The 22,386-nt window shown below is 52.4% G+C and overlaps 8 protein-coding genes across 8 annotated transcripts; 4 read left to right on the forward strand and 4 right to left on the reverse strand.

The window, feature by feature from the left end:
- Positions 1-529: 529 nt before the first annotated feature.
- BBA_05917 (vesicular integral-membrane protein VIP36) lies at positions 530-1,675 on the reverse strand (the record flags this gene model as incomplete). Its single annotated transcript, XM_008601014.1, has 4 exons — positions 530-1,298; positions 1,362-1,432; positions 1,500-1,523; positions 1,592-1,675. 4 exons carry the CDS (start codon positions 1,673-1,675, stop codon positions 530-532), a joined length of 948 nt encoding a protein of 315 aa, XP_008599236.1.
- Positions 1,676-2,146: 471 nt separating this feature from the next.
- Positions 2,147-2,459, forward strand: BBA_05918 (import inner membrane translocase subunit TIM13; the record flags this gene model as incomplete). Its single annotated transcript, XM_008601015.1, has 2 exons — positions 2,147-2,236; positions 2,292-2,459. The coding sequence occupies 2 exons, from the start codon at positions 2,147-2,149 to the stop codon at positions 2,457-2,459; spliced, it is 258 nt and encodes an 85-aa protein (XP_008599237.1).
- A 347-nt stretch (positions 2,460-2,806) lies between these two features.
- Positions 2,807-4,039, reverse strand: BBA_05919 (coiled-coil domain-containing protein 55; the record flags this gene model as incomplete). The annotated part of the gene is made up of 1 exon (XM_008601016.1): positions 2,807-4,039. One exon carries the CDS (start codon positions 4,037-4,039, stop codon positions 2,807-2,809), a length of 1,233 nt encoding a protein of 410 aa, XP_008599238.1.
- Positions 4,040-5,009: 970 nt separating this feature from the next.
- BBA_05920 (uncharacterized protein) lies at positions 5,010-5,825 on the forward strand (the record flags this gene model as incomplete). The annotated part of the gene is made up of 1 exon (XM_008601017.1): positions 5,010-5,825. The coding sequence occupies one exon, from the start codon at positions 5,010-5,012 to the stop codon at positions 5,823-5,825; it is 816 nt and encodes a 271-aa protein (XP_008599239.1).
- A 227-nt stretch (positions 5,826-6,052) lies between these two features.
- On the reverse strand, positions 6,053-9,942 carry BBA_05921 (CPSF A subunit region; the record flags this gene model as incomplete). Its single annotated transcript, XM_008601018.1, has 3 exons — positions 6,053-7,367; positions 7,558-9,637; positions 9,699-9,942. 3 exons carry the CDS (start codon positions 9,940-9,942, stop codon positions 6,053-6,055), a joined length of 3,639 nt encoding a protein of 1,212 aa, XP_008599240.1.
- A 512-nt stretch (positions 9,943-10,454) lies between these two features.
- Positions 10,455-12,091, forward strand: BBA_05922 (Mss51p-like protein; the record flags this gene model as incomplete). The annotated part of the gene is made up of 3 exons (XM_008601019.1): positions 10,455-11,289; positions 11,349-12,006; positions 12,064-12,091. 3 exons carry the CDS (start codon positions 10,455-10,457, stop codon positions 12,089-12,091), a joined length of 1,521 nt encoding a protein of 506 aa, XP_008599241.1.
- Positions 12,092-12,529: 438 nt separating this feature from the next.
- On the forward strand, positions 12,530-15,415 carry BBA_05923 (PXA domain-containing protein; the record flags this gene model as incomplete). The annotated part of the gene is made up of 4 exons (XM_008601020.1): positions 12,530-13,007; positions 13,062-13,809; positions 13,875-14,025; positions 15,023-15,415. 4 exons carry the CDS (start codon positions 12,530-12,532, stop codon positions 15,413-15,415), a joined length of 1,770 nt encoding a protein of 589 aa, XP_008599242.1.
- A 646-nt stretch (positions 15,416-16,061) lies between these two features.
- BBA_05924 (centromere binding protein B) lies at positions 16,062-17,051 on the reverse strand (the record flags this gene model as incomplete). The annotated part of the gene is made up of 1 exon (XM_008601021.1): positions 16,062-17,051. The coding sequence occupies one exon, from the start codon at positions 17,049-17,051 to the stop codon at positions 16,062-16,064; it is 990 nt and encodes a 329-aa protein (XP_008599243.1).
- Positions 17,052-22,386: the final 5,335 nt, after the last annotated feature.

Genomic DNA, 22,386 nt, shown 5'->3' on the forward strand with positions numbered 1-22,386 from the left:
CAAATTGGTACCTACATAGGCAACTCCCAGCCACAGCGCATGGCAGTGGGACCCTTCAACCCCTTCACTGCCCTTCAACTGGTTGGGAACGTTTCGGAGCTGCAAGTGGCACGCCATACTGGTGCTTTCAGCGCCGTCATCAGCAACGCCCACTTGGCTCCCCCGTCCACCCTTGAATCGGGATCGGGCACAATTTGAAAGAGTACAAATGCAGTTATTGCATTTGAAAGATTCAGTAGAGGAGCATGAAACCTACATGTCACGCCAAAGAAGGCGACGGGCTATTCATAATTGTCCTTTTTATTACCCTGCGCTCGTACATACTCTCAATACCACTCTCCCAGCATCGCATTGGGAAGAATACCTTCATGCTACAAAATGCAAAATCCGCTTTTGGCTCCCAGCACAGGCTTTAACAAAAACATCACACAGGTCACCGTAATCAATAAGCTTCCGCCTCCCTCCGACACATGCCCCTTTCTCTCTTCCCCCTGACTCTCCTCCCCATTTCTCTCTTCTCCATTTCCTCCTAGAAACGATGGCTGCGGAACTTGGCACGGTAGGCAGTGAAGCCGACATACGCACCAGCGACGGCAATAAAGAAGAAAATCACCTTGGTAAAGAACCAGGTCCACGATCCGCCGCTCTGCGAGCCACTAGACGCATTACGGGTACCACGGTTGTTGGCGGTGTTCTGCGGGGTGGCCGGCGGACCGGGATTGGCGTACAGGTTGTACGTCTTGACCGAGACAATGTCATGATTGTCGCTGAGCTCACCCGTTTCGGCGCTGAAACCGAGGTACGCAATGTTGGGCAGCTGCGGCGGGCGGGCCACGTCGAAGCACGTCTGCCATTCGTCCTCGTTCTTATACTGCAGCTCGAGCCGCAGGTACTTGTCCTGAAAGTACGTCAGGCGCAGCTTGGTCGGGATGGAAGCGTGGCGGATACCGCGCGCTGAGCAGCCTGCCAGCTCCGCATCCTTGCCGTCGTTGTTCTTGTCGTAGAATTTGCTGCCATCGCTGTGCATCGCCATGACGTAGGGGAACACGACGCCGGGTCGGTTGTTCTTATACGTGTCGAAAAACACGCCCAGCCCGTCAAACTTGTCGCTGCTGCCAAAGATGGGACCCATCTCGCCGCGCTGGCGCGTCACCCACATAGCGAAGCCGTCGCCAAACAGCTGATTCTTGCCCGAAATTTTGAACTCGACCTCGACCTCCCAGTTGGTGGCCGTCAGCGGCACGCGCGAGAAGAGCCAGCCGCTCTGAGAGGGGCGGTCCGAGGTAAGTCGAACGTAGCTAGGTGTCGTGTCAGCATATGGGTGGATGGTGGTCAAACGTCAAATCGACTCCAGGACGTACGAATCGGTGCGCACAATCGTGTCGCCGCCAAAGTCGAACCAACGGCTCTGCATATCCGAGTCGAGGTAAGGCTGTGTTCCATTGTGCGTTAGCATCTCCCATTACATATCCTCACGTGCCTCCACGACGGTGACCGACCTGTTCGAGCGTGTGTGTTCGTAGCTGTAAACGATGACATTGTTAGCTACATCCACCCATTGTACACTTCATCCTCGCCTCGCATCACGAACCGATATGCGTCGCATGTCATCCTGCGCCTGGGCAACCCAAGCCAGGGCTCCAACAAGCACCGCCGCGATTGAAGAGTACCACATGGTTTGAGGCCGTCTATAAGCTGCCAGAGCAAGATGTTAAATTGCTTAGACGACAATCTTGACTAAAAGCTCCAATGCACCGGGACCGAGCTAGGATTTGGCGATTGAAATTCGATCGTCCGCGACCAGTATCTCGAGGTCCGGGAAATGGTTCTGACGCTGGAGAAGGAAACGACGATGGTGGTTGGGGTGTGGTCGCGGTGCGGCCCCTAGCTACAGCTGTCCTCTTTAGCCAAGTCGCCTCCTCGGGTGCCCGCTTGCCAGGGCCTTGGCATGGCATGCAAGCGCGTGTCAAAAAGTCGCTGCAGTCTTGCGCCACGATTCCTCCAGCCACAATATGCGCCACGTTCTATTTTCTCGACGGCTCCTTTGTCGCAAGCTTCACATGAACCCGTTCACGTCAATTTTGACTTCCTCGCTCATCTCTCCCTCACAATTGTCCCAATTCGTCACATTTACGCTCCTATAACAATGTCCGGAGACTCAGAAACCGTCAAGCGGGCTGTTATGAAGCAGGTCCTCGAAGAGTCCAACCTTGCCAATGCCCGGACTCTCATCGAGGTGCGTCGCATGCCCCTTCACCGTTTAATTTCTGCGAAAACTGACCACGCTGCAGAATGTTCAAATGAGCTGCTTCGAAAAGTGCATCACAAGTCCCGGAGACTCCCTCTCCAAAGCCGACCAGACTTGCGTCACATCGTGTATGGAAAAGTACATGGCTGCCTGGAACCAGGTCAACGCCGCCTTCATCACCCGCGTCCGCCGCGAGCAGGGCGGCTTGTAGAGAAAACCACGACCGACTGCAGTGTACTATTAATAATATCGGACGAACATAACGAACATGAGCAAAGGCATGTTGGGCTTCATTGTCCAGCTTCATTTTGGATTGAGAATTGGATATTACAGTGGCTGCTGTTGCTGCTTCTGCGATGAGCGGCTTGTACAGTATACGATGCAGCTTCTTATGCGCTATTTCTTGTTCGCGATTTGTGTATCTATAGACTGGAGCTGTCATATTCAGCTCACATAGAATGACAACTCATACTCAAACGAGAAGGGCATAAAGCACGGGGACTGGGCCGCTTTCAAGGGTATCTATTATTGTACATGCATTTCATCTATAGGATGACATTATACCGACGGCGCAGCGCCGCCCGTCTTTTTAGCTTCATCTGCGGCCCGCTTTCTGGCCAAATATCTCTCCTTGGCGCTCGAAATCTCGCCTTCCGTCTTGCGGCTCTTGGATGCCCGCTCCAGCTCCTGCTTCTTGATCTCCTCATCGTCGTACGCGCGCTTCATCGATTGCTCCAGCTGCTCCTCCATCATCCGCGATTGGCGCTCGCGCATGGCCTGTCGTCTACCAGCCTGGCTGGGCGCATGGCTGTCCTTGGGCTCGCGCTCGGCCGGCTTGCGCTGCGCTTGTTGCTGGGCGGCCGTCTTCTTCTTGAGGTCCAGGTTTAGGCCGCCACGGAGCAGCTGTCTCTTGTCGACCACCTGCCCGTCTTCGTTGACTTCGACTGACGCGCCCTTTTCGTTGAGAGCTCTAGCACGCGCCGCTTGTACCTTGTCATCGTCCTCCTCCTCCTCCTCCTTCGCATCGGGCTCCTCTGCGCCGTCTTTGGTGCTAGGATTTTTGGTCATTTCCTCTGCCGCTCTGACGGACTCGGCGTGACGTTGCTCGTCCTTGTCCAACAGCTGGCGGTAAAACGCTGACATGCCCCCAGCATTGCCCTTTTTTGCCTCTTCCTCTTCCCTCCTCTTCTCTTCTTCTTCTATGCGCCTATTTTCCTCCTGTTGCTTCTTATATGCCGCCGTCACAAACTTTTCCTTGTCGGCAAACTCGTCGCCTTCGGCTTCTCGCTCACGCGCAATCTTCTTTTCCTCCGCAATGAGTAAATCACGCTTGCGCACATCCGCTGCTTGTATCAAATTCTTCATATATTTCGGCTTCTTCTCGACATCTTCTTTTGTCGCTTGCTTTTGGGGTTTAAAGGATTCGTACACGTTATCGTACTCGTAGACGCTGGCGTCCACCTCGGCCGCGGACGCGGCATTCTTGCGCGACGTGAGCGAGCTTGACAAGTCGCCAAACATGACATTGGGTTGTGATTTCGCGTTGAGCTTCGGTGGCGGGCCTTTGGTGGTCAGGCCGGGTTTCGACTTGGGCTTGCGCGACCCAGAATCTTGTTGCGGTTGCGATGCGCCAAAATCGTCGTCAAGATCGCCGCCAATCGCTTGAGTCTTGTTGTCTCCGTCGTTTGCGTCAGAATCGGAGTCTTCACCGCCAAACATAGGCTTGCGGCGCGGTGCAGGCTGAGGAGCACCAGGCTTCTTGTTCAGCCCGAAGGCCAGTGGTTTGCTCATGGTTATTACCGTGGAGGAGAAATCACGAAGTTGATGCAGCCGGTTCGTACGCCACAGACGGGTTAGCAATGAATTTCCAGTGGGGCTCGCCACAGCAGCATCCCGGGGCGGCATCCGGAGCACATGCCGTCACCTATTTAGGTGCTTTAGCAGCTGGGCCACAATGAGAATCCTCAAAGTACGACTGCCTTATTATCATCTATCAATTCTACAAAATACATTCTGAATAAAAAAGCTGACTTGGAATAATTTAGTGGCTGAATAATTATCTCTGCCTTTCATATCAATCCTATTTATTTTCTATTCCCCTTAATATTGTTCTCTTTCTCTAGGTGCTGGGGCCAGCTTTTTTTGTCCCCCCCTTGGGTAGCAAGGTAGGTACGGACACATCAGGTCAACATGTTTGTTTCGGGACAAAGAGAATATTTCAAAAAACTTTATCATCATCAACGTTCTTCTACAGCGTCCAAAATATTCGTAAACAGTTCCTGTGTGGTATCAACTGCTCACTCAGCTGGTGACATGATCGCCAAATGATGAAGCCTTACACGATGATGCCATGTGCGTCAAGAGATTTTCATATTCAATAAAAGGCTTGCGAAAGTGGTCATTCTCGACTTTGTGCTCCAGAGATGTTATCCGGCTGATTCGCCAACAATTGACATCATCTGCACCAGAAGGAGTGTAAGTGCTCTGTCGGTCATGCGACTATGATCAGTCAGCTTTTTGCCCCGCGGCATGGCCAACACACGATGGAGATCGCTCGCCATCGTATCTATTCGATATCCAACTCATAGTAAAGTCATCCGCCTACTACATCCGCCAAGTATACATCAATACGAAACTAAGTAATTCGATTGCCACATCTTAGCGATACCCACCTGTTTAGCCGCGTGCCCTGGCAAACCCGGCATCTATTCTATAATCTCTGTCCATCCAATATTCGCCACGCAACCTGCAGACACTGGACATGGAAGCATGCAGTACCTGTGCAACGATATTAACTCCCGACGACGGAAAGCAACTTTCCGAGAAGCCGCCGCCGGATCAACGAAGGGTTCCTTGCTGTGACAGGATTATATGCGGTGAATGCATCGTGGTCCGTATTACAGAGGCCCCTTCGATACTCGGTACCCTGTATACTAACGACACTGACCCTCAGAATAACGCTCGCTTCGCAGCCTACTGCCCTTATTGCCAAATATCTAGCGAGCCCAATCCACTTCCGCAAGGCCTCAAAGCACCCCCTGCGTACCATATCGACGCCAGACGTCAACGCCAACCGCCTCCGCCTCCGCCTCCGCCTCCGTGTGACCCCCCACCATACTCGGCCCGCAATGGTGCGGAGAACGAGAAAGCAGGCGGCACCGACGATACGCTGCACTTTCTCAACCACGAGCACGATAGCATCCTCTCGCTGTCGCTGCGCTACGGCGTGCCACAGGACGCCCTGCGCCGCGCCAACAAGATCCACAGCGACCACCTGCTGCTGGCGCGCAAGACGGTCCTCATCCCGGGTGACTTCTACAAGGCTGGCGTCAGCCTTTCCCCGCGGCCCGTTGAGGGCGAGGCCGAGGAGCTGCGCAAGAGCAAGATTCGGCGGATCATGACGGCGTGCAAGCTCGTCGATTACGGCGTGGCCCAGCTGTACCTCGAGCAGGCAGGCTACAATCTCGAGCGTGCCGTTGATACATACTTCGAAGACGAGGCCTGGGAGCAGACACAACGGGACAGAAACAGGAGTAAAGCAAGCACCACGCCGTGGTTTTTTCGTGGTTTGAGATAGATATAACAAATCTCACCTTTCATCAGCATATTACGTTGTGTAGACAGATATCATGTTTTAAATTCATCCTTTGGATCCGTTTGAAACTCCGGTATGCTTCGCCACTGACCAGCCTGGTCTGGGGAGTTTTGATTGCCTTGCACAATAACGCCGTCACTATTCCTCCTTTCCAAATATCAACCCACGTAAGACTTTGTACATATAAATCGCTGATAAAACAACCATCATCAAAAGGCTGATCTCGTGCGGATATCGGAAATCTTGCGCTCAATTTCGCGGACGGAGCGGTCTAATTCTCCTGCCATCATTTGCTTCTTGTCATTTGGCAGAGCGGCAAATCGCTCACACAGATCTCCGTCAATCACACCCTTGACTGGCGCATAGTAGCTGCGGTACATGAGGTGATCTCGCCCTGCAAGAGGTGCATCTTCTGTGCGAAGGTGCTGTTCCAAGCTCTGGAAGAAGTCGGCGTCTTCGCGGCTCACAAAGGGTATGAAGACACCGATGGTCCCCATGATACCACTCCAAAGCAGGACATCTTGTCCTCCAACGACCAGACTGGTTTTGTTGATGCTGGTTGGGACATCTTGTGTAAAAAAATGGCACATCAGCTCGAGGCGATGCTGCGCACCATGCAGGTAGTCACGAGCATTGACTAGGTGCAATCCAGCCTGCTCCTCGTCCGCCTCCTCGCTTGCCTTGGCAGGGCTGCGCACGATGAACATATTACCAAATTTGTCGCCACCCGCAACTGATTCGTAGTCTACCATAGTCGTGCATGTGGTCCAGCGAGCGATAGTGTCGTCGGCAAACGGAATGAGCTTGTTTGAAGCTGGCTTGTAAACGACGAGTGTCACACCCTGCTGAACGTCGCCGACCACAATGCGGCTTCCTTGGGTGTTAAGCGACACAATCTGCTGAGGCACGACTTCGGCTTGGGCTTTGCGAAGCAGCTGGCGCATGCCCAAATCATACATACGCAGTGTTTTACCAATACCTGCCAGCAGCTTGCCCTGAAAGGCCAATAAAGCCATTGCTGGCTCCTCGATTTTAGTCTTGTGAATAAATTCGAGTTCGCGGCCACCCTCTTGGAAGCGATAAATATATATGTATGCCTCCGATGAGCTCCGCGGGTTGAGGATCATATCCTTCCCAGTACCCACAACCAGAAAACTTTCATTGTCCTGGCTTGCAAAGCTAACAACAGCTGCGCTGACAGCAGCTTCATTATTCTCAAAGTCAACCTTCTGCAGGACACTTGGCTCTTCCGAGACCGGGTCAACTACGCTGATGCAGGATGCCCATCGACGATTACCTCTAGGGTGACCAAATTCTTCGGGAGGTAACACCTTGGCGTCGCCATTGACGGCCGCAGGATCTGCCAACAGCTTAGCCTGCAGATCTGGAGGCAGTGTATGATTGTCGGCTTCTATCGTATAGAAAAGAGGCTCGCTTGGGTGCTTGACAAACTTCTTTGGAGTATATGTAAGTGGAATCGAACTCTGAATGAGAGTCTCGCCCAGACGGTCTATTGAAAATATTCTGTGAACTCATTAGCGTTATGCCCGCTGGAGAGGCTTGATTGCAGTGAGAGAAAAAGTGTGAAGTGCAGTTCAGTAGGAACAATTGGAAAAAATGCGTTAGTCCTCATCACCGAATTGGCTTGGGATACTTAAGTTTCATCACGTAGCACTGTGGGATAATATAAGAAGACGAAGGGTGATGATCTTACCTCAAAGATTGCCCTTGAATGCCAACCACACCGTCTTCGCACTGTTCACTGCTGAAGTTCCAGCCCCATTCGAGATCGACGTAATTTAGGGGAGTGATCTCGAAGCTGTTGGTGATAGGGTCCGCATATCCAAGCCAAGGACGGGAGCTCAGACCGAGAACACAGGTACGGCCGCCAACAGAGACTTGGAATAGTCGGACTGGCTTAGGCCCAAGAAATTTCTGCCGCGTATCGGACAGGTCTCCGGTGATTTCATCCAAAACAGTGCGAAGATAAACGCCAGAGTGAAGACCAATATGCAGATAGAGTGTTGATCCGCCGGATGACGAGTCATCCATAGGAATTATGGCCAGAGATGTAGGTGCAGCAGTCAATGCTTGTACCGATTTATTCTCGAGAGTCGACTCGGGGTCTAGGCTCAAAATACGGACGGTAGCATCGTCGCAACCAACAGCGAGAAAAGAGCTACGAACACGACCCTCAGGAACCTCGCCAAGGCTGAGGGCCGTGACGGTTCCAAACATTTCCTTTTTCTCATCGTATTCCGCGAGCGATCCGTCCGAATCCATTTCAAAGTAAACGATTTCGCCAGAGCTCAGGGCAATTGCTACTTGATGTGCATTGGTCGATGCCGCAACGATGGATCTGTGCTGAGGGGCTGACCACTCGTTCACGTTCCCATTGCGAATATGCCTAATTCCCCTTGGATGCACCTGAATGAGACCATCCGTTCCGAGAAGCTGGGCTGCAATGGTAGGAACGCTGGTAAGGAAACCGGAGTCACTGACTTCCTCGACAGTCTCGCCGATGCTGAGGACTAATGTGCCGTTGGTAAAGGACAGTACAATGTATGTGTCGTACTGCTCATCACTGTTCAGCTTCAAGGTCCAAACTGCGGATGGAACACCAGGGAGCTCGGACGCAACGATTTCGTTGACTTCTAGACCATGCTTTATCGTTCTGAATGTGCTTCGAGCGCCGTTGCCGCAAATACTATAAATCTGGGGAGCATCCTCGCCTGTGAGATTGGCTACCTTGCAGTCTAGCAGAGGGTTCATTGCAGGAATACTGTCAACAAGAGCCAGGTTCTCCGCCGGTCTGGGATAGAAGTAGACGGGCTCGTACGCAGCCAGTGGGTCGACGGGAAAATCATCGCTCGAGAACTCCAGCTCGTCGTCGTCATCACCGAGCTTTTCGAACTGATAAAACGCGTAGTTACCAAATTGACTGGCAACGTAGAGAAACCCACTCTTCAAAATGCAGAGACTCGTGGCAACTGGCACAGTGTCAAAGTATTTTATCTTCATCCGCTGCACCTCGCCAGTTGGAGCTCCCTCTTCATCCTCAACCATATCGATTGTGATTTTGAATAGATCACCGTCGTCAGTCTGCAGTAGAAAGAAGAAAGCACCAGCACTGCCTTTGAGTTTATGCATCACGCCGGCCACGATGTTGCGTTTTCGAGAAGGGTCTTCAGTGGCGCCTCGCCGACGAGGGATTGGCACACGTAATGCATCCTGGTTGGAATGGCGGTAGGTAACATTCTCCTCACCACAAACCAAAACACCACTGGGGCCGTCATTTCCACCTGGCACCTGGAAGAGCAGGGAGGCAGTAGGGTCAACAGGGTCGGACCATTTTCGGACCACGTGATTGAGTCCAAGATCCAGTTCATAGTATACGAGGTGGGTTTCGACCTCGGACAAAGCTTCTCCCGTGTTGTCTTGGTCTACTTCGGTGTAGTCGATCTCTAAGGCGGCAAAGACGGGGTTCGCGTAGCCGACATCAAGGGCGGTTAGGGCTATGACCAGCACGCCAGGTTTATGCGCCTCGAGCGGAGAAGAGATTGTGAGCTCTGCTTGTGAGTTTCTGTTGAGAACATACACGAGCTTGTTCTTCTCAACAGCAGATATCAGACAAGCTCTTCCCTTGGGGTCGCATGCAAGGTATTCGCCTGGCACGACTCTGCGAATGCCCGTTTTGCCAAACGTCTCCATATGCAGGCGACTGAAACGGTTCGGCGAGGGAAGATACTCAAGAACAGTTATTCGACCAGAGTCGGTGGCGAGAATGATATAATCTATGCCGTATTAGCCTATCGTGTCGACGTCGACACGCGACGATGCTGCTCAACTACTGACCTTTACTGCTTCCAGCTAAACGAAAAACCGCGATGGAGCGCAGAACTCCAAAAATGTCGTGTGATAGCAAGGGGATGACCTTACCCTGCGCTGGATCAGGACGCAGAATAGTCAGCTGAGAGCCGGAACCCGTGATGATGAGCTGCTCTTTTGTGCCAGCAAACTGCCCCAGAACTGCTTGGACGACATTTGTTGGCGGCTGAATCGTCAGCGAGTAAAGGAACATGTTGGAAGTGGTCGCCATGTTCCTTTCTGGGCGCAGATGAGCCTGCGCGGCTTAGAGCTGTGGTTGGGAGTGGGCGTCGGCCGCAAAGATTCTACATTCGTAGCTCGTGGCATGCTTTTGTACAGCTTCTGCAGGATTTAAATTGTTTTGGGGTTGGAAATACCAATGGCGATGGAGGAAAGTTAATGCGGCTGGCAGAGTGGGTCACGATCTGGTACCTTGTTTTGTGCTCTTCTTGGTTGCCAGCTGCTAGCTGCTGTTGGCAGACGGGCTCAGGAGAATTGTTGAAAAATGACCCAATAGGATGCAATTGGCTAGAACTAAATAGTCCAGTTTCCCTTTCGTAATTCCTAAGGCGAGATAACGAGATCAAGACCGGCATCTCTTTCAATGCTCTTTATTACCACCGAATGTGAAAGTGGGCCAAGGGCTCTGTCCTCGAATGATATGCGTAAAAAACATCCGACAAGCCAGTCGCACGTAACTCAAGCACATCGAGACCCGATCAGTCTTGCGACAACTCAGCAGCAATGGAGCAGTCTCTCCGCCGCGCGGCGCAGAGCCTCTGCGGCCAATGCTCTACGGCTCTACGTGGGCGTCTAACTCAGCGAGGCGCCAGCAGGCAACTCGCAGCCATCTCGAGCCTCTCCAAGGCTTCGACGACGTCCCCGAAAAAACAGGCAACCACAGCGACAGCTACAGCGACATCTACGTCGACGCCAGCAGCGAGAGAGTATTCTTCTCAATCTGCGCCGTCATTTAGTTTCAAGAACTCGGACAAGCCTCCTGTGCCCACTTCTGTTAAGCTCTCGCAGGATGACCTCTTTCACTCCTTTACCGACTCCCCTGTACCCGAATTCCGACGCCGCGCCGCATTCATGCGCCAGCATGCCTACTGTCCGCATCCAGACCACAGGCCAACAAAGATGTCGACACTCCCTGATGGCGAGCAACCTCAAACCGGTGATATGCCTCCTGCGAAGGTTGATTTCGATTGTCCCGACTGCGGCATTCCCGTATACTGCAGCAAGGAGCACTGGATGGATCATTATGAGGAGCATCTGAAGATTTGTGACACTTTGCGACAGATCAACGAGGACGATCACGATTTGCGCTCTGGGAGAGTGTTTCATGAGGCCAACCTGCCCGACCTCCAGCTTGATGATGCGGCTGTCAACATGACCAATTGGGACACTTTCATGTACACTCGCGAGTTCAATGCTGTTGACTCTGATCGAGCCATGCGCCAAATTACTCGCCTGTTGACTTATCCTGTTACAATCGGTAGTGTTCTTCATGAGCTCAGCCCCTACAATATTCAAACTGGAGGTCGTCTCACCACCGAAGGCCTCAAGAGTTTCAGTGGTAAGTGACTACCATGATTGCACCCCATCTCGCTTTGATATGTTGGCTAAAATGACTAGCCTTGAGATACAATCTTCACCCTGGTCGTTCCGGACGCGGTGCCACGATTCAAACACTTCGTCCCGAACCTCCACCAGTTCGAGTCTTCGTCTTGGGAGCTCGCGCTGAATCGTCCCTGCCCCGGTCTACCTGGGTGCAGCTGGCGCATCTCTTCCCCGAGTCTAGACTGCATCTTATTATGATTGGCCCCGAGAGCATGGCTAACCGAGATGACGAGTTTCCTCTCCCCGAGCGCACACCATCGAATCCATTCGGTGCGATTGTCGAGGACAGGGTTTGGTATAAGATGAAGATCAGCACTATCGTGGACTATTATCACACTATCCACAAGACTGGCCACTTTGCTCCTTATGACCCGTACTTTGACTGCTTCGTTCTTTTCCATCCCGGCCTTGGCCATCCCGCCAGCAGTCACGAGTGGGAAGAGACTTTACCTCTCCTATTGGAGACCAAGGTGCCTATTATCAGCACTGGCTACACGCAGCAGGACCTGGACCGCGACGTTCAGTGGGTACGAAACAAGTCGCGTGGGGAGTTTGATATCCTGCTTGAGCCTGGCGAGAACAATTTCAGAAGTCTGCGATGGGACCTCAACGACGCCGACCCTCAAGACATCACCTGTGGCAACTGGGGCGTGTGGGCATTCCGTGGCAAGAGGTACATTTTCATTCTTCCTTGTTCAATTTTGAAGCATATACTAACATGTTTCTCCAGATACGAAACCACAACTAAGGACCAGTGAATCGAACGGACCAGCATATGGTCATGCGGACCGACGCACACTCATGTAATCCATCAAGTAACATGTAAATGTATGTACAATAAATATTACAATAGACCAAGCTCTCAACATGTCATGGTTGCGCATCTATCGTAATTCTGCGGCCAAATAATGCTTTGACTAGTTAGAGTTGCATACATGATTTGTCGACAGCAGATCGGGTACATGCTGGTTGGCTGGTTGGCCGGGTAGGCATGTACGGGAGGACCCTTGTGGGGAGCCGCTGGGGACCATTGCATTTCACTGCAGCTAGTCATTCATGAGCAGGCCGAGCGAACATCAGCTTCATCAATACAAACGCACGATTTCCTTTTTCGAGACGACACGAACAAAAGACTCGCGTTTGACTACCGCGCCATCGTTATGCGACTCAGCTGATTGCAGTAGCGCGAGTTTGCGATGAGCAGCGCCTCTGTGGCAGCGCCCCCGGCGAGGCTGGTCGCCCCGCGCACTCGACCATCAGCAGCGCAGCAGCAGCGAGATACGGCAGCCGCTGGCGAGGGACGACGCCCGGAGAGACCACCGTCTATGGATCCATTATCAGACAAGGCGACGTTAATGCTTATCCGCCGCGTCCTCTGCCCCCAGAAACTGAGCGAAAAGGACCGCGACGTGGCCACGCCGATCGAGGAGCTACTTCCCTCTCTTACGAGCCGAAACGACGTCGACCTACAGCTGTACGCCTTTCTCGCCATTATAATACGCGAGTTTGTGCAGGCTTGGTACAACAAGATCACACCAGATGAGACCTTTGTCGCAGAGGCCCTGCAGGTGATTGCTCATTGCAGTAGGGCGCTTGAGCAGCGCTTCAGGACTCTGGACGTGGAGAGCTTGGTACTAGATGAAATACCCGACCTGCTGGACAGACATATATCAGGTACATGCAGGATATACTGCAATGAAAAGGCGCATTTCCGTTGACCATCAATAGCATACAGGACGAGCCATGATCCAGTGTCGCAGGAGCCAGTGGCGGTGGATCCTCGACAAGTGTATCATGCACTCTGCCCGCTTCCTCAGCTCTCTCCTGTGCCTCGAAAGGGCGATCAAAGGTCTATTGAAGAGCAGAAAGAAAACGAATCTGCCTACCGTCAACTCTTGGTGCAAGCCGTACTTGCTATCCTGCTGCCAACGGAAGATTTGGAGAACCCGTGTCTGACTGCCATCGTCGGCCAAATCTTCTCAGAGCTGATTGTCGGCAACATCATTGCTGGCAAGGCATCACAGCCGTGGCTTTTATATGAGAGCATTTGCATTGCGGGCAGAGTTCTTGGGGAGAAAAAGACACGGGCCACACAAAGAATGGTCTCTGGCCGACACACGCCCCCAGTGAACTCCAAGGGCAAAACGGAGCGAATGAAGTGGTCGGCACAAGCCATTTTCTTGACGATAGTCCACTTTGCAGTGGTGATCTTCTCCTCTGCCCGGTTGTTCATCACGACACTGGTTGCATCATCCTCATTGCCGCTCCGGCAAACAGCGGTGGGATTGTCGAACGATGATCAAATCGGCAAGCCCATCAAGGTTCCCGTTCTAGGTTTCAAAGCGTGGCAGTGCGTAGGGAATTTGATCCAGCTAGACGCGCGGATGCCATGGCTTTCCGGATTTCTTTCGTTGGTGCAGTATCAGGCTGTCCATGGGCCAGGAAAGCTCGTAGGGTTTAACAGTCCACTTGATCGGTAAGTCTGTGTTTTGTTTTGATTCCGTCATTATTTGCGCAATCAGCCGCGTCCCCTCTTCCTAGCACTACAAACCATGCGACATACGTTGGCACTCCGTATTTCACCGACGTCACGAGGTCTGAAAGCTGGGGCGAGATGCGCACAACAGGCATCCACATCGGCCCGCCTGACGATGAGGGCCGACCCGAAGCTGGCCAACCCCAACCCAAGATAGTCCTGCGACACCTCATAGTTTCTCTATCAGCGGCAACATGAGAACAGGATTTTTTTTTTGGCGACGCCACGGCGTGGAAGTAGAACTAGGCAACGAGCTTACATGCTTTCCTTGATGGATCCCGCAATTCGTTCACCTAGTTTCAACGCCACTGGCCAATGGCAACACAAAAGTCTTCTTTCGCCTCGCGATTGATTGAAGGAGTGGCCCGTCCCAATGAAGTCATCCAACCACGCATCGGATTCGTCCATTTTACGCGCCGCACTTTGCAGGGGCCTGTGACGCTCTCGCAAAGTTCCTAGGACTTTTGCATCCGTGGGCGCATCCTCCTCTCCTCTGACGGTGTGACACGATTTTTCTAGCGTTGTCTGCTCACTCTCCGTCAGTCCTTTTGCGACTGGGCTAGTGAGACGATGCTTCAGGGTACGAGGCCAGGAACAGTGATGCCTTCATGCGAGTGCTACCGTGCTGGACGCCACTGTGCGACTGTGACCGCAGGCTGCACTGGTTCTGTGCATCCTTCGATGACATGCGTGCGCCTGGGGACCTGCAGCCCGTGCATCGACGAGACAAGGCTGCACTGTCGGACAAGAGATGCACGATGCGCGCGCGTGTTGGGCAGGACATTTCGTCCCCCGCATGAGCTCCTGCGAACGCACGGCAGGGCTGCCTTGGTCGTTACACGAAATGCGAGCCATAGTGACATGCTTCCCCGCAGGAGCACAACATGTTTGAGTGCTCACTGCTCCGGCAACTAAAATTTGTTTGAAGTTGGCTGGAAGCGGCAACAGTCTCTAGTCACACCACACCGCATCAACACCTTGAATCCTGCTTCATCGTCCATAGACGCCCGTTACCTACCACCCCCTTCTCCCCACTCACACTTGAGGGAAAACAACCTCAACCGAAGCGAGCAAATTTAATTGAGGACCCCTACTAACATGAGAGGCCCTCTTTCTCATTGGCACCAGGTTACTATCCCATTACATCCAGCAGCTATTTTCGGCGTCACACCTGCCAGGGCTGCTGCGCACTCTGCGGGGCGTGCTCTTCCCCAATAACGCACCGGGCAAGTCGACCCTGGCGCCCCCATCATCTGACGACGAATTTGTGGCGCTGCGCAAGAGAGCGGCCAGTGCCCTGGTCGGCCTGCTGCCGACAGGCGTGGCCAAATTTTATCTAGGGAGCAAGAGCGGCGGCGAATCAGGAGCTGCGGCGGCGCAAGAGGATGGCATGGTCGACGGCATGGAAGATTTGCTCATGGTGCTGAATGACGAGTACTGTAACAAACATCTCATGTATAGCATCCTGGAGCTAATACTGGTTCGCCTTATGCCGGAGCTCAGCGAGAAAGGCGTAGGCGAGCTCTGGGAGGAGAGACTCGGTTGACGTTTTGCACTTTTCTTTTCCATGCATTTTACTTGCCTTGTTTCCGAGTCTAGACAGTACAGTATAATGATACCCATCTACGTTGAACGCATCATCACTTTAGTGAACTCCCGCATTGTTGTTTTCGAGTATCGAGCCAGCTCTGGTTGTATTGTTACAAATGAGAATAACTGAGTGGACAGACAAGTAAATGATGGATATATATAAAAAAAAAAGCTCCCGTGTCCAGCTTGCTCGCGCAAAGCTGTGTGCCCCGAAAGTTCGTCGCCGAACGGTCTGTTGCCAGACATGTATAGAGTCGCCTCCTAGTCTTTTTGTCGTTCTTGAAGTAGTTCTTATGGCCTCCCTCCACCGTCAGCTGCGAGCAGAAAATAACAAGAGATAAAAAAGAAAAGACCAAAATGTCACCGCTTTGCTGATGATCCCCATATACCCTCTAGTCCGTGCAGCCATTGGGATGATGGACAGGAGCGGTATGGAGTGAGTTCGTACTTGTCAACGCCACTTGAAAAAGAAAGACAAAGAAAAGATACAAGTGCAAAATAGTGAAAGGAAACCCCCACAGAAAAGTAAAAGAAAGTGTCAAACTGCCTCCCATCTTTCGCCCGTTGCGCGTTCCACGTTTCCTAGTCGTTTCCCTTGTCATTCAATTACCATGTGCTCCGCCAGCTGTGATCAAATCACTATTTCCTTCCACAATTCTTGCTAATCCCCTCGAATCCGGGAGAGAGAACTGATTCGGTTGTATGTGGAGTTTTCTGGTGAGCTGCATAATAGCCGAGTACTCGTGATCAAATTGTCCAGCCTGGCCGAGATTCTGGAGATAGCTCAGCAGTGTAGTTACCGCGCGCTGTGCATCCTCGGGGCTGGGCGCACCAGTCTTCATATCCTTTCCGTTGAGCTGCTCGTGGGGGATCGAGGCCATGGTGTCGGCAACCGGGGACTCTTGCTTGCAGATGGGCGGGAGATTGCGGGGCGTCATCAGCAGGGAATCTGCGGAGGCGGTTTGGATAGGGCTGGTATATTCCAATTCCATAGGTCCTCGAAGTGTGAATGCATCCCGTTTCTGTTCTGTTTCGAACTCTGAATCCAGGGGAAATCCCGCAGAGGCTCCATCGGGCGAATAGTTAAATGACGCGACGGGACTAATCAGCTCTGAAGAAAATGACGACGCTGCGTTATCCGTCAATGAAGTCTCCGAATGAGATGCATACTGGCGATAGGTGAAGTTGTAGTCTCCCCGGGATCGCAAATCGTCGTCACTTGGGCTTACAGAAAGAGGCGACGTGTGTGGCGACGGCGACGACGGCGAAATACTCTGGAACCTGGCAGATATTGGCAGTTTCTCCGGAATGCTCGGCTCCGAAGCCCGTCTTATGGAGCCCACAGTTTCGATCGAGTATCTTTGTTTGAACTTGTTGAGCCAGGTTGCCGTCAATTTAGCCAGTATTGCCTGTTGGTTAGGGCTGCCGCGAGCGTATTGGCACGCCCTGTCCATGATATCCTCATCACTCATCGGGATCCCGCGTTCCCGTTGTCTTCGAATGTAGTTGCCGAGCGTGCGATCAAAATCGGGATTCTTTCCGTTGGTTCGTTTTCCATTGGAGTCTTTTTCGATTTCACCTTTAAGATACATCTCCTTGTTGCGCAAAACTTTTGACACAGTGCTTGAATCCAGCAAGTTAGATCCTGGATCGGGGTCACTTTCTCGGTGAGTTCATACCTTCTTTCCACATTGAAAACATGACCAATATCTGCCTGTCTCGTTTTGGGATTTTTCTCATGATACAGGCACATATCTCTCTTCTGTTCGAAAGTCAAGGTCTTTCTCGTCTTCTCAGGGGGCCTTGTTGTACATATAGCAGGCATTGACGCCGGCGCTAGTGTATTGGAAGAAAGCGAAAAGCTGTGAGGTGGGCCATGTGTGGTCAACTCGCTTGGCCAAGTTGTGGTCGTCAGCATAGGCAAGTGATGGTGCGTCATATGTCCTGCGTGCGCGACATGCTGGTGAGATAAAGATGTGGACATGCTTGAAAACGATTCAGCTGGCAATTCGTGGGACATGTAGCCCGAGAAATGTGTGTATTCACTCATGGGGCTGTTTCCGTAAGGACTTTGGCTGTACGGGCTTGCATTATGCCACGGGCCCGGGTGGTAATTGTTGGAATTAATCATGGCGTCGTTGCTGGACGATTCGTCCGTATGACTATTCTCAGACTTCATAGTCTCGGTAGGTAAGCTTGTCGATAGCTTGAATGTAGATGCCAATGTCTTTCAGACTGTCAGCATTTTCGGGACGTTGAAACGACAGTGTTATTTATCACCAGAGTTCAAGACTGGTGCAGAGAGGAGACTCACATCATCAAACCTGATACACCGAGAACTCGGACATAAGAGCAGAGTAGTGTTTGGGAACGTATCAAAGAAATAGTTGACGAGGATGGAGTCCGACGGCTTGCGGCGTCTCCCAACCGGCCCTGTCGAAACGCTGCAGCGCTGATGCCTATCCCTTTCTATATTGGTGATATCTTTTAGAGTTTCGGTTTGGTTGAAGGAGTGTGGCTCTATGCCGCCGCTTTGACAGCGTGGTTCTGAAACAGTCAAGCGAGAAAGCAGGGGAGCAATATTGTGAACGATGCAGGAAACAGTGGCGAGACTCTCGGGCAGAGCTCTACCTCGCAGCGTCGTAGATCGTTATGAGAATAGTGCGTTGAGTCGTTGACTGGAGTATTGGTAGAGATGCGAAATCGAATGAGTCGAGGAGGTGTGCTGAGCAAGGAATGATAGAATGCGAAAGGAGTTGTCAGGTCTTGGAAGTGGAAACGGTGTGGCAGTAGGAAGCTGACCCAACAGTCTAGACCTACTTCCTATGCAAGCAAACACAATAGATAAAGCCAGACAGAAAAAATTCCAGAACATCGAAGGGCAAAAATGATGAGCAGGCGTGACGGGAATACTTGTAGGAATGGAGCGGGCGCATGTACGTTGGCAGCGACTGATGTACATGCACCAGGGCCCCGGCCCAAGCCATATGCCTGAAGCCCTTCCGGGGTGCGCACGATGAAAGCTGCAGGGGACTGGCCTGGACGAAGCTCCATGATTTGAGCACCCCGAGCCAAGCACCCAGACAGGAAATGGTGTGGGAGGCGATGGGGGGTGTGAGGAAAGACCGGATACTGCACCACACGTCCACATCCCAGCTTGCCCAGGTCTTGCGGCGGTTTGAGCTCGGCAGCGAGCTACAGACTAGCGCCCGCAATACATGCACCTACAGACATCGGCCGGCTAGATTGTCAAGCTCATCAGCATCACTCATTCCTGATTCGAAAGGACCCCGAATGCCCATCAGACAAGCCGCGAAAATGGAGCAGAGTAGCGGCGCGAAGCCGGCCCCCAACGATACTGCGCAAACGTTGACTTCCCACCTAGGTAGGCGGACAGTATCGCGTTTGAAATTCCCGTAAAAAGAGGCGGGTTTATCTTGTCTCAAATGAAGATCATCAAGACATGAAGAGCATTGCAACGCTGACTCGTAGTGTCCGTGGCGAAAGCCCAGCATCAGCTCGGCAGGTTCGATGGTGCGTTGGAGTAAGGAGAAGGACGGGCCCAGGTCGGCAGCTCACTCAAAATCCGGATACTTGTACTCATGCACCTCTTGTGGCATGTCATTTGCTGTGGCTCTATCAAAGTAGGCAAGCAGATATTGTTGCGATTGGAGAGAGAAGTCACAATGCAACGCCCCCACTGGCAGCCACACATTGGTAACATTACCAGTCTGATAATACTCAAGTTGGCGGCCAACCAGCAGACAAGAGCCGGCTAGCCTTCACTCTGGTCATGTTGCAGCTGTTAGCTTGGTGTGAGTGGGCGGTACCGGGGTTGGCTACCTTGTCCACGCTCTGGACGGTCCACCCTCCTTGTTGCAAGCGATAGCGCTCATGTCGCTGGGCGATTATTTAAGTGCTCTGGCAATGGTCAATGTTTGCTCTTGCCGCGCTTGCTATTGATGCTATTGTTGGCCTTATTCGGGGCATCAGAAGCATCGGATCGTGTCTGGGATTATGTAGAGCATGGAGGTGAGCAAGTTCAGGTGCCGCTGGCTTGTGTTCCGACTTCCGCGACCTGTAGTTGCCCGACCCCAGGCAAGCTGGCTGCACTATGTACATAGGTACCTAGCTAGTGCATGCATGCAGGTAAACAAGGCTGTGAGAGGGCAAAGCGAAGGGAGCACCCGCCCAGATCGATGTTGCCTGCAGTAGCTTGCCTGTTGCTGGGTCAAGGCGCGCGCAAGCCGTCGATTATGCTCATACTGGTAGAAGAGGGTGTTGCAAAAGGCTCGTGAGTTTGACTGCTTGAGACTTGGACAGCGAAAAGCACGTCTTTGGATAAGTTGAAAGTAAGGGTGAGATGAGTTTGACAGGGCAGGGTCTTGTAGTGGAAGAGGCGGCAACGCTCGGCGAATCCGTGGCCTGCATGTCGACTGACACGAGTTGTAGAAGCCTTCTCTTCTTTTCATCAAGGCTTGTCGGTTTTTTTGCCAGACTGCGTTGGGGGCATGACGGGCGCTGCTGTCAGTTCTATTGGTATGCCAAAGCATACTGCCACTTCTTGGCGATGATGCGGCCGGCAGATGCTCTGATGAATTCTAAAATGAAATGAGCATTGCGTCCGAGTTTCGGCTGTAAGGCTAGGGTGGGTAGAAAATTTTCGGAGACAGTAGCCATGCCCACCCATGCTTGGAGAAACAAGGACTGTGTAGGCTGAATTCCTGGACAACTCCGAGGGTCAGTAATCCGTACTGCGTGGTGAGATCTCATCGAGAGCTGTTTGAAAAGTGGATTACAAAGAAAGATGGTGGAGGTGCGCCCCAAACGTGCTTCTTCTGTGGTACGAGCAGCGGAGCAGGTCGAGAGCATGATGTACCTTGGTTGTTTGCTTGGCGGCGTGTAATTACTTGCTTCAGAACCGCCCCATGGGCTGTCTCCGTGCGTCGTCGCTATGGCCTGGGCTAGATACATACGAGTTGCGTCCCACAAGTTGGCCGGATATCTTCCCGTTGGCTGTATCTACCAGTGCGCCATGGCGAGAGGGTCCTGATGCGCGGCTGCAATCACCGTTTTGGGGCTGGAAGCCTCCCAAGCCAAGGAGAAGGGCAAATCCGCGTCAGATTTCCACGCTGTGTACGTATTACATACACATACAGTGATACTGTAGCACGGGGGGCAAGTCTGTCTCTTTGTCTTTTCGTATTTTCGCTCCTCTTCCTCTGTCAATTGATTGTCTTTGGTAGTCATTGTCGTCAGTGGCGTCGCAGGGGCGTGACAGGTTTCGGAGAACGAGGAGGCCATTGAGAGTCGAGACATGCTTGACCAACCACTAGAGAGTCACTAGAAGCTGGGATCCGTCATGGACGAGTTTGGAGAGCGGGACGGCTCGAGCAGCTGGTAGAGGTGTTACTACTGGTAGGTTCGGCAACGGCCGTCCAGCCGCCCGTGAAATCTCTCGTCCGCCTGCTCGTCGTGCTTGAACAGATGATGGGTGATGGGCGCCCACCATTGGCTGCCAGAGCTGGTGGCTGAAGCCAATGGGGTGGGGTAAGGATTGTTTAGGAGGGCGACTGCAACACACACCTCCGAAGCGGTGGGCGAAGATGCAACTCATCAGGCGGTTTGTCCGACAGGAGAGGAAGAGATGAATTGACGATTGTCATAAGAGGACGGGGAAAAAGGTCAAGCAGGCCGATGAGGCGTCGAGGCAGAGGCGGAGGCGTCGAGAGTACAAGACTTGGCAGGGCGTTTGCATTGCATACATATTAACTATCTAATACTGCGCACGGCTGGTGCTGGCAGCTGGTAGCCAGCCAAAACAGCCCACCCTCATCTGCCAGATGCCGTGCGACATGCAAGCCCTGTACTGGTCCTTAACAATGCCTATCAGACTCGAGTCTAATCAAGCAGACATGATGTTAAGACCAGGTACTGCAACGGCGCAAACGGCGCATAATAAGCCATGGCTGCGAGCATTGCTGCTGATCCCTTGCTAGCTTAATATCATTAATAAGGTACGGCCTCGATAATACGAATAAATAACGTTACACTATTTAAACACACAGAGTAAATTCAGCCACTTGGGCTCATCCTCTTTTCCCTCTCCTCAACCCTTCCATTCCCCGAATGCCGAACGGCCCAATCGATATCCAACGGCCAGCCACCTCGCCCAAATGCGACCATCCTGAACCATTTCTAGCTCCAACGGCTTAAAAAGTACTCTTCTTCTGAACACAACCTTCTTCGTCAGAAATCCTTCGTCCGTCCTCATCGCTCTTCTCCGCTATCGTGCAGCCAAAGCCCAGCCCAGTCAAAACCTCAGCCCAACCGACACTAGCCTAGCCGCTTCCTCGTCAAGTCGGTTGCTTCATATCCAAAGGGGGGAAAAGGATTTGACCGCCAGTAAACGAAGGCTCGTACGGAGTACTGAGCGTCAGACTGGGCAACTGGATGCTGCACTCTAATTGTCTGACCATGCAATCCATCCAAAGGGTTGTTTTAGTTCCCCATATGGCATCTGTCAAACAGTCTGTGCCCTCGTCCGTGCCCGCAAACCACATTCCGAGATTTGGCATGGAATCTTAACTTCTCAAGTCGAGCAAAGCCTTGCGACCCGTGCTCAATGTCTCGGCTAAAGCCCACGGTCGAACTGCATGCATGCCCTTCAAGCCACGACTCAACACGATGATCCGATGCAGCGCAGAGATGAAAAGGCAGCAAAAAGAAAATGAAGACACGGCGCCATACACAAAGTATTGCACGCATCACGATTTGCTAATCCGTGGACCGTACGGTACGGATACAGAAAGAATCAAGCCGCTGCGACTCCGGCGTGGCAGACCTGCAACGCCTTCTGCTCATCTAGACCTCACACCCCCCCTCTATGAGCTATCAAAAAAGCCACTGACCCCCGAGCCTTCTCTG

Source organism: Beauveria bassiana (assembly GCF_000280675.1).
Source record: "Beauveria bassiana ARSEF 2860 unplaced genomic scaffold BBA_S00016, whole genome shotgun sequence".
Lineage (NCBI taxonomy): Eukaryota > Fungi > Ascomycota > Sordariomycetes > Hypocreales > Cordycipitaceae > Beauveria > Beauveria bassiana.